The following is a 10,681-nucleotide window of genomic DNA, read 5'->3' as shown; positions in this document are numbered from 1 at the left end:
ATCGACAATTGGTTAAACTGTCTCTTTCTAGGCCTAATCACATTCACTAGGACTAGGCGATGTCATTTGTCTCATTTTATAAAAACCCTTGTCGCTTTAAATTTTTAAAAATACGGATATAGACATGTATCATCGTGCTGACGAGAAATTAAAATACTGATGATAGGAATGTTCAAAAGTTAAATGAAAAGAATGCCACGTCTGTCGTTGATGATATGATGATCCCCGTGTCAAAATTAGACCTGATCACCAAATGTTTTTGACAGGCCACCAGATTCCCTCACCATTTTTCATTTGCCAACTTTCAAAATTCCAGGTTTCTTCTATACGAACGAAGAACATTTACAATTTCTTCCATCTCTGATTCACACAACCTGATCCTCAATTGCATTTCGCCTGATCGACACTTGGGGATCCCAGGGTTTTTTTGTCTTTTTCTTCCAATACCGTATCTTGTTTGTGTTAGAAACCCTAGCCCCCTTTTCTGATTCCGTTAGGGTTTATGATCATCGATGGTTGGTTGGTGACTTGTTGATACAAAGGTTTTGTAAAATGAGCGCGGTTAGTTTTCTTTACAGCTCGAAAAACCCCAAATTTCGAGGGTTTTTTAATGGGATTTGTGCTCTCGTCTTGTTCTGCTTCTTCTTTGATCGGAGCGAAATTCTCAGGAACCCTTTGTTAAAAAACGCCTCTTTCGTCAATGGCGGTATTGGTTCCGCCTCGGGCTCCGGAGGTAACAGATTCTCCCAGTTTACGGTAATTCGTAGGCATTTAATGCAAATCGAAACGAATGGTTCTGATCCTGGTCTTGGTAATAGCAGCTTGAGTAGCAGTAATACAGTTTTATGCTCGTGTTTACACAAATACATGGGTTATGCTGATCAATGCGACTTCTTAATAGCTAACCCAAGTTGTTCCCCTGATGGCTTCTTTGATTACCTCAGCTTCTTTTACTGCTCATGCAGAGATTTCAGGATCTTGGATTACATGATGCTAGGTGTTTGGCTTGTTGCTTTGTTTTATCTCTTGGGTAATACTGCTGCGGATTACTTTTGTTGTTCCTTGGAGAAGCTTTCGAAGCTTTTGAGGCTGCCTCCAACTGTTGCTGGTGTTACTTTGCTTCCTCTGGGTAATGGAGCACCAGATGTGTTTGCAAGTATTGCTGCTTTTGTTGGATCAGATAAAGGAGAAGTTGGTCTTAACAGTGTATTGGGTGGTGCTGTGTTTGTTACTTCAGTCGTTGTTGGGATTGTTTCGCTCTGTGTTGCGGATAAGGAAGTCAAGCTCGATAAGAAATGCTTCATCAGAGACTTGAGTTTCTTCCTTTTTACGCTTGTGTCGTTGCTGGTGATATTGATGGTTGGTAAAGTCACAGTAAGGATTGCTATTGCGTTTGTGTCTATATATGTTGTGTATGCTTTCCTTGTTGCAGCGAATGTGATTCTGAGAAAACATGCTAAGAGGTTTAAGCTGGAGGCTATTACTCCTTTGCTACCTATGCAAGGAAGCGTGTTTTCCCCGAGTGTTGGAGAGGATATGCCAATGCATAACCCCTTGATTGAAACTGATACTGAGGATGGTCCACCTCGGCTACAGAGTCTTCCTCAGTGGATGTGGGCGTCAAATGTGGCCATCTATTCAAACCATTTCGCAAAAGTTAGTGTACATGATGAAGACAGGGCACCTTGGGGATGGGTTGATGACAGTGCTGAAGTTGAGATCTCCTCATGTACTAAATTCACTTCCTTGTTAGAAATCCCGCTGACGATTCCAAGGAGGTTAACAATTCCATCGGTCGAGGAAGATACATGGTCGAAGACATACGCTGTGGCCAGCGTCTCATTAGCGCCTGTCCTTTTGGCGTCTCTCTGGAGTAGCCAAGACGATGTGAGTCCCCAAGCTTGTGGTGTGGCTTACTTTATCGGCATTGCTATAGGCTCTACTCTTGGATTTCTTGCATACAAAAACACAGAACCAGATCACCCACCTCGAAGGTTCTTGATCCCTTGGGTTCTTGGTGGGTTCGTCATGAGCATCGTATGGTTCTACATGATTGCAAACGAACTTGTAGCTCTTCTGGTGACATTTGGTGAGATATACGGAATCAACCCGTCGATACTTGCGTTAACAGTACTTGCTTGGGGAAACTCAATGGGTGACTTTGTCGAATATCGCATTGACGATGAACGGTGGGGATGATGGTGTACAGATCGCTCTATCGGGATGCTATGCAGGTCCAATGTTCAACACACTCGTCGGACTGGGTATGTCGATGCTTCTCGGCGCATGGTCCAAGAGTCCTGACACATACATGCTACCAAAAGACAAAAGCCTATTCTACACACTTGGGTTTTTAGTAATGGGTTTGGTTTGGGCTATGGTGATGCTCCCGCGTAACGACATGCGACCTAACAAAACCTTAGGTATGGGACTCATTGCACTATATCTGATATTCGTCACTTTTAGGCTGAGTTGCGCCATGGGATTTATACCGTGGGCTGCTTAGAAAAAAGCTATATTGTAACCTTGTTTTAGTCTCTAACCCACAAAACTAATTAGAGGCTTATTGTTTACCCAAAAACTTGTCATGAGAGAGAGTTGATAATTTAGAATCTTTAGTTAGTTTGTTTGTCCGTTTGTCATACATACCTGCCCATTTTTATAACCGCAAAAAAAAAATCTTGTTTACCTCGTGTCAACAATTAAACCAGTCATGTGACCCACGTCTCTACCTTGATGTTATCTTTTTGGGGAATATGAATATCATTTGGGACCAATAGCGACCAATAATTCATAAAATTGCTGACGTGGAATATAATAGACGAGATACAAGATTCAAAAGCTTGCTCAAAGAGATAATAAATACGTCACCAAAAGTATCCCACACAACGAATCCATCGCCATTGCCATGGCTAAGCTTTCTCTCTCCTCCTCCTCCATCTTCGTATTCTCTCTCTTCCTCTGTTTCTTATCCTCTTCTTCTTCATCGGATTCCTTCGAATCCTATATCGTCCATGTGCAGAGCTCTCATAAGCCTTCCCTCTTCTCCTCTCACAACCACTGGCACGTCTCACTCCTCCGCTCTCTCCCTTCTTCTCCTCAACCAGCAACGCTCCTCTACTCTTACTCACGCGCAGCTCATGGCTTCTCCGCTCGTCTCTCCCCTCTCCAGACCGAAGCACTCCGTCGTCATCCTTCCGTCATCTCCATCATCCCAGATCAGGCGCGTGAGATCCACACCACCCACACGCCTGACTTCCTCGGTTTCTCCCAAAATTCTGGTCTCTGGAGCAACTCCGATGACGGCGAAGACGTGATCATCGGGGTTTTAGATACTGGAATCTGGCCGGAGCATCCGAGTTTCTCGGATTCAGGTCTCGGTCCAGTTCCATCTGCCTGGAAAGGCGAGTGCGAGACCGGACCTGATTTTCCCGCCTCGTCTTGCAACCGGAAACTTATCGGAGCTCGTGGGTATTACAGAGGATATTTTGCAGGGCAAGTGAACGGAACAAAACTGCATGCGGCCAAGGATTCGAGATCGCCGCGCGATACAGAAGGCCATGGAACGCATACGGCATCTACGGCGGCTGGATCGGTGGTTGCTAACGCCAGCTTGTACCACTACGCGCAAGGAACGGCGCGTGGGATGGCTTCTAAGGCGAGAATCGCCGCTTACAAAATCTGTTGGAGCGTTGGTTGTTACGATTCCGATATCCTCGCCGGCATGGATCAGGCGGTTGCTGACGGTGTTCACGTTATCTCTCTCTCCGTCGGCAGTAGCGGTTACGCCCGGGATTTTAGCAAGGACTCTATTGCGATCGGAGCATTTGGAGCGACTAGGCACGGCGTCGTCGTTTCTTGCTCCGCCGGTAACTCTGGTCCTGGTCCCGAAACTGCGACGAACATCGCTCCTTGGATGCTAACCGTCGGTGCGTCCACCGTCGACAGAGAATTCTCCGCAAACGTAGTCACCGGCGACGGGAAAGTCTTCACGGGAACATCACTGTACGCTGGCGAATCACTGCCGGATTCTCAAATGTCTCTGCCAGATTCTCAAATTTCTCTGGTATATTCCGGCGACTGCGGGAGCAAATTGTGCACCACTGGGGAACTGAATTCATCATTGGTCCAAGGCAAAATCGTTCTCTGTGACAGAGGAGGCAGCGCCAGAGTTGAGAAAGGAAGAGCCGTCAAACTAGCCGGTGGTGCAGGTATGATTCTAGCGAACACAGCCTCAAGCGGTGAAGAACTCACCGCCGATTCGCATCTAGTTCCGGCGACAATGGTTGGAGCTAAAGCTGGAGATCAAATCCGCGACTACATCAAAACATCAGACTCTCCCACCGCAACAATCAACTTCCTCGGCACTTTGATCGGACCATCTCCGCCTTCTCCCAGAGTCGCTGCTTTCTCCAGCCGTGGACCTAACCACTTGACCCCGGTTATCCTCAAACCGGACGTGATTGCGCCTGGAGTCAACATTTTAGCCGGATGGACCGGGCTGGTTGGCCCAACCGATTTGGATATCGATCCAAGACGGGTCCAATTCAACATCATCTCCGGTACATCGATGTCGTGCCCACACGTGAGTGGACTCGCCGCACTCCTCCGTAGAGCTCATCCCAATTGGTCACCTGCGGCAGTCAAATCCGCACTCGTAACAACGGCTTACGACGTCGAAAACTCCGGCGAGCCACTCGAGGATCTCGCCACCGGTAAACCATCGAACTCGTTCATCCACGGAGCTGGACACGTCGATCCAAATAAAGCTCTGAATCCTGGTTTGGTTTACGACATTGAAGTCAAAGAGTACGTGGCTTTCCTCTGCGCCGTTGGATACGAGTTTCCGGGGATTCTAGTCTTCCTTCAAGATCCAAGTCTTTACGACGCCTGCGAAACGAGCAAGCTCAGAACCGCCGGAGATCTCAACTACCCATCGTTCGCCGTGGTTTTCGGATCGACCGGAGATGTTGTGAAATACAAAAGAGTTGTTAAGAACGTGGGAAGCAACGTCGACGCGGTGTACGAAGTCGGCGTTAAATCTCCGGCGAATGTTGAGATTGATGTGTCTCCGAGCAAGCTAGAGTTTAACAAGGAGAAGAGCGAGTTGGAGTATGAAGTGACGTTTAAGAGCGTTGTGCTTGGCGGAGGAGTCGGATCGGTTCCGAGTCAAGAATTCGGATCGATCGAATGGACTGACGGTGATCACGTGGTTAAGAGTCCGGTGGCCGTCCAATGGGGTAAGGGATCATCAGCTCAGTCGTTTTGAGTTCTGATTGATGATGGCTCGTCTGGTTCTATCATGTTTCTTCTTCAATGGAGAAAAAAAGACATCTTTGTTGGGTTTGTTTTAATGGGCCGATCTGTATTACTTCATTATTGAGCCCTCACTGTTGGGTTAGATTAGACCCACTATGCATTGCGTGGGGTGAATTTAGCTGAAAATTCGATTGGCATTTGTAAACTTTTAGATTCTTAGTTTGATTTTCATGCATCCAAATGTTTCGTAATAAAACAATCGATTCTGATTCCAAAGCAGAAAAAGAATCGTTTTCTTATATGATTTTTTTTATTATAATAAAGATTATAAAAAAACTTCAATCTTTGATTCTTTAATTTGATTAATCGATATCACTCTAGCACTAGCATCTTATATTTCATATCATATATTTCGAATGTGAGATTGCTGCTAACAGAGCCTAACATGGTTAAAATAGATGATGGTTTCTTTCTTCTAACCAAAATCGATCCTCAGCTTTGGGTTTATGACTCGTAAAGCAGAGTTGGTGATGGGCTAAATAGTCTGACTAGTAGGCCTGAGAATTCAATTTCTGTACCCTATTTTTTACGGGGTTTTTAGCTTCAAAAATTAATAATGGTGGTGGACCATATTACCTTTTTTTCTTAATGAGCCTTCAAATCTCAAGACCGGCTTCGCTTCTAACTTATTCTGAAGTCTGAACTGTCTTCACACTTAAGATCCACAATTTACTTACCGTATTAGGATTATTTTACGATTTGGTCAGCAATTCGAACTATAATAATCATGTGGGTTGGCTTTCAACCCATTAAACCTTAGTTGGTTCACTCTATTATATAAGTTAACTAGGATTCTAATACAAATTTTATTTTTTTCTTGGTCTCTGTTATATTTCATGTGCAAACTCGATGTGTAAAATTTATTTCTTTTGGGGAAATTGTGCATAAAAGATATAAAAAAATGTACTATTGCATAAGTCAATCTAAAGTCGTGGAAACATTATTAAGAAAAAAAATCGTGTATATAAGAGCAAAAAAAGTAGTATAGTAGTCAACATCAAACCAGAAATAAATAAATGAACAAAACACCAGCCGTCCATTAATTAACGCGCACACAAAACTGTTCATAAGTCAAGAAGACACATATCATCGTTTTCTCGGTGAATGGTTTTCACTTTAGAAAATTGAACTAAAGTGGACTTTCTAGGTAATATAGACAAATCGGGTCCCTTTGCGCAACGTAATTATATTGTGTCGTCTTCTAAAGCACAGCAAGACAAAGACATACATACATATGCTTACTATTGTCGTCTTAAAAGCTTATCTACTCACTGGTCTCCTTAATTATCTACTTACTAGTCTTCTTACATAAGATAATAGAATCACCGTTAGATAATATTCACCATATTGATCAACGATCTCTATATGAAACTTGAGTACTCGCATCATTTGGCTAGTCAAATGGTTACAAAGCGTCATTTTCAGTCTATTCTCTATCTAATTTTGTTTCCCTATTCCAGCTTGTTTATCTTTGGCATTCACCGTAATTTAATTCCTACTATATTTACATGAATATTTCAATACACATAAAAAATATATAAATGTGTGGCACTAGTGAAATGTCGTGGTATATAGGGCATTCCCCCTAAATAAATGGAATATATGTCGTATAACAACAAAAACTACATATGGGTTTATGATTTGGACATACGATATTAGTTTACGGAAATTACGCAATATTTCAAATTGTTACAAGTGATCACAAGTAACCTGACCACATAACAGCATTTCACGACTCTTAGTCTCTCTCTATATATATAAGTTTTCTCAATCGAACTCCATAAACCATCTTTCACTTTCTTTCATATATCTATAAAAAATCTATATCAAGATTTCAATGGATCCCCATTTAGTCATCGCTGCCGCCTCCAACGCATTCCGGTGGCCGTCAAGTCGCCGGAAGATCTATCTCCGTCGGCGTAAGCCACAAGTTGTTCGTCTCGGCGGTAAAAACAGTACACCACGTGGTAGGTTCTCGCTTAAGAGGGTGGTGACCAGGATGAGACTCAAGTGGCTGAAGCTGTACTACGTGAGGCTCGTGAAGAATATCAAAGCGTATTATAGCACTGTAGTGAAGGAGTTTGAGGACGCCGGAGCCACCACCATCCAGCAGCGCCAGCGCAGGACGGTGGAAACGGCTGCTTTTGCCGTTCCTGGTCTAGGCTTATCTTTTTGTCCCATGTCCTGCCACGAACAACCTCGTTTGTTTCTTGTATAGCTAAAAATATTTACCTTGAGTTTTTACCTTCACTAGTGTTCTGGAGGTTTTTAGTCTGAAATTTAATTTTAAAAATTTCTTGTTTAAAACTATTATGTAAAAAATATATTTGAGCATAACAGTTCTGCAAGAATAATGTCAAAAACTATAGTATAAAACAGTTTGAACGAAACAGGATATTAAAATTAATTGGAACTCTGACGTTTGAATAGTATGAATGATCATGGGAGAAAATAAACTTGGTCTGAAAGATTCTTGTCGGCTAAAAGATATTGCTTTTTATTTTATTTTTCTTTGTCTTGACTTACATGATATACACTTATACAGCCATGCAGGTACTTGTGTGGTAGGAATGTTTTTTTTTTTTTCACAGCTACCGTCAACGAAAATCTATTTGTAACTCAAAAGTTATATAGAATTGATTCGAGTAATATATATGCACACAATATTAGATTTAAAATTTTCTTTAACGTGAAATTCACCTTTTCCTTCTTTCACCATCTCACCATTTTGTAAGTAAAATGACTTACTTATTTTGTGTTCTAAATTAGATTACTTACCTAACTGATGATCGATGAGTAGTATGAGACTCAAGTGTCTGAAATCATCTTTTGTTGGTATGGACTACTGAGACATATATTATTTGTTTTCAATCTTTTCTCTTCTTCGTCATCGGGTTCACTTATTTTATAAGTCATTGGGTTCACAAAATTTCTATATATCATTGGGTATATAAGCCCCAAAACAAATATCATACTTTTTAGCCTAGCCCAGGTACTAAACTCGACTCAAATAGCCCTCAGAACAGGGTATTGGGCTAATGATGCTTGCACTTTGCATCACATATGTATATATATCCTTTACTCGAACTAAACCAGACTAAACCAAACCGGAATAATAATATAGTGTGAGGGAGGATGCGTGTGTGAGGAGGCTGATTGCGTGTAGGAGAGAAAAAGGCAACGCAACAATTCCACGTGGTTAAGTCATGGCTGACCTAATCCTTTTGTTGCCTTTGCTTCTTACGCAAATCAAATCGCTTTCCATTACTCGTTGTAATTTAGGGACCACTCGTTCTTGTTCTTGTATTTATATGTTCTTAAACCGAAACTAACAAATGTGATTCCCAAAAAATATCTGAATGCTGCCATTTCTTTTTTTCATTTTTTTTTTGTTCATGGCCGCCAAATTAGACGCGTGTCATGTTCAGTTTTGCCGACTTGTCACCACGTGGCGACTTTTCTTGCTTTGATTTTTTCAGTTTTTTTTTTTTATTTTTTTCTTTCTTGCTAGCGAAACGCGTCGGTGTGTCCTTATCAACACTCCCTCCTTCTAAAAGTTTAATTCATCTTCTAGAGTTTTGGGAATAAAGGAAGAAGAAAAAAAAGATCCACACTATTGTTTATAAAAATTACTTATTCAGACCAAGTTATCGGAATCAATCAATGCATTGAAAAAGGTGACTGTTGCCCCTCGCTTAATCACATTATTAACCATCCACCTTTCTTTCTTTTATTTGACTGTTAGTTTTCATATTAAAGAAGACCTGAGTGTAATAAATAGAAGAGAATGCGTCTTCTATTTGAAGGAATTGATTTCACTATAGTTTTAGATTTGTGAGGATAAAATTAAACAAATTTATAAAAATTATTGTAATTTTTATCATCATTATTATTATATAATTTAGCTACTATGTAAACAATATTCTTTTGCATTGGCTTGTTTTAGACAATTTTATATTATGTTGCAAAAAAAAAAACCCCCAGCTACTATTTAAAATATTGTTTGATAAGAAAATGGGAATGGGTTAGAAAAGTTATTAACTCAGTCAGGAATGTGGGTTCGATCCATATTATTTCCCTTATTGAAGCAAAAAAAAAAACATCTAATGAAATTTCACGAAATATGAAAATTTAAAATAATTAAAACAATAGAAACACAAATCTCTTGGTGGACCCTTTCAATTTGCTGATTATTTGTTCATGTGTAAAGTAAAGTAACCAATTCTATTTGTGAGAAAAGTAAAGGGCAAGTAAAACAATTAAGTGTAATCATTAAATAATGAAGAAAGTTGTTTTTCAACACTCGTAGTTTATAAAATGGAACAAGTTGATGCTGATGATGCATATGGGATGACTCATCTGCCGCTGACACTATACTATAACGTCTATCTTCATTTTCAACAAAACAAATGAGAAGAAAAATAAAATAAAATAAAAAGATTCCAAGAAGATAAGAAGATACATATATATATATATATTTATATATATATATATATATAGAAGTTTTATTAATATAATAAATTTATAATTAAAAAATGGCGGGGTCATGTATTGGCGTGAAGCTAAAGAAAGCATATGAGAATAATATGATTACCAATAATATCTCATTATAAATAGGAACAAAAATAATATCCCCGAACATAAATCCGACTGGTGCAAACAAATGAATGTGAATATTTTCGAGGATAATGCCGTTTATGCAATTAGATTTGATCAAAACATAGATAGTTATGATGAAACTTGTACTTTACTACTAATCTTTTAGTTGCTTAGACGAGTTAGGCTAAAAAAAAGAAGATCATCTTTAAAATGTCTTTTATTAGCACACAAAAGCCAATATAGTGAACTACTCTTCTACTCTATAAAACTATGCTTTTATAAGTTTTGAGTATTTTATAGCCAAATTGAAGTTGGGATATCGATGTCATCTGATCGGATTCCCATTAATCAAAATTTTAGCGTGTCATCAATTTAATTAAAACTATTATCGCAAAGTCTCTTTAATCACAACGAATCAGGGCTTAAACTAATAATATCCCTAGCATTATTCTAATCCGTGTTTTGGATTTGGACGACAAGTTTGATATGATCAAAATGTAAACACAAAATCGGAAGATCATTTCATTTTCATAGATCTTTGGTTCGGGGATAAACCACTAACAAAGTGGTATTTTTAATCTTTAAACATCTGATAATGGATAACGAGATTAGACTGTAGTCACTGTACTAATAATAATCCCACTTGGTTAACTGAAGACTAGAAACTAATGACCGGATTAAACGTAAAAGGGTATTTGCGTAAATAGTAACTAATATTCATTATCGGTTTAGCTTTGGTCGGCCGAACTTAAAACAGACGAAT

The 10,681-nt window shown here is 39.9% G+C and overlaps 3 protein-coding genes and 1 pseudogene across 3 annotated transcripts in view; all 4 read left to right on the top strand.

Moving 5' to 3' along the window:
- LOC104767500 (cation/calcium exchanger 3-like) overlaps window positions 1-378 on the top strand; it is a 6,739-nt gene extending 6,361 nt beyond the window's left edge. Inside the window, exon 2 of the mRNA XM_010491520.2 lies at window positions 317-378. Within this exon, the coding sequence (XP_010489822.1) occupies window positions 317-378 (62 nt within the window). The remainder of the gene's footprint in view (window positions 1-316) is intronic.
- LOC104765212 lies at window positions 97-2,627 on the top strand (annotated as a pseudogene).
- On the top strand, window positions 2,860-5,558 carry LOC104765210 (subtilisin-like protease SBT1.4). The gene has a single exon (XM_010488890.2). The coding sequence runs from the start codon at window positions 2,909-2,911 to the stop codon at window positions 5,267-5,269; it is 2,361 nt and encodes a 786-aa protein (XP_010487192.1). The 5' UTR covers window positions 2,860-2,908; the 3' UTR covers window positions 5,270-5,558.
- On the top strand, window positions 6,978-7,726 carry LOC104765209. Its single transcript, XM_010488889.2, has one exon. It carries the CDS (start codon window positions 7,157-7,159, stop codon window positions 7,535-7,537), a length of 381 nt encoding a protein of 126 aa, XP_010487191.1. The 5' UTR covers window positions 6,978-7,156; the 3' UTR covers window positions 7,538-7,726.

This window comes from Camelina sativa, chromosome 19, assembly GCF_000633955.1.
Source record: "Camelina sativa cultivar DH55 chromosome 19, Cs, whole genome shotgun sequence".
NCBI classification, from domain to species: Eukaryota; Viridiplantae; Streptophyta; class Magnoliopsida; order Brassicales; family Brassicaceae; genus Camelina; species Camelina sativa.
Note: the sequence above shows the minus strand (reverse complement) of the source record. Positions and strands in the feature narration are given on the sequence as shown.

Bases quoted from the DNA above. Each gene is read 5' to 3' on its own strand.
- LOC104765210 (XM_010488890.2), top strand. From the start codon at position 2,909: ATGGCTAAGCTTTCTCTCTCCTCCTCCTCCATCTTCGTATTCTCTCTC.
- LOC104765209 (XM_010488889.2), top strand. From the start codon at position 7,157: ATGGATCCCCATTTAGTCATCGCTGCCGCCTCCAACGCATTCCGGTGG.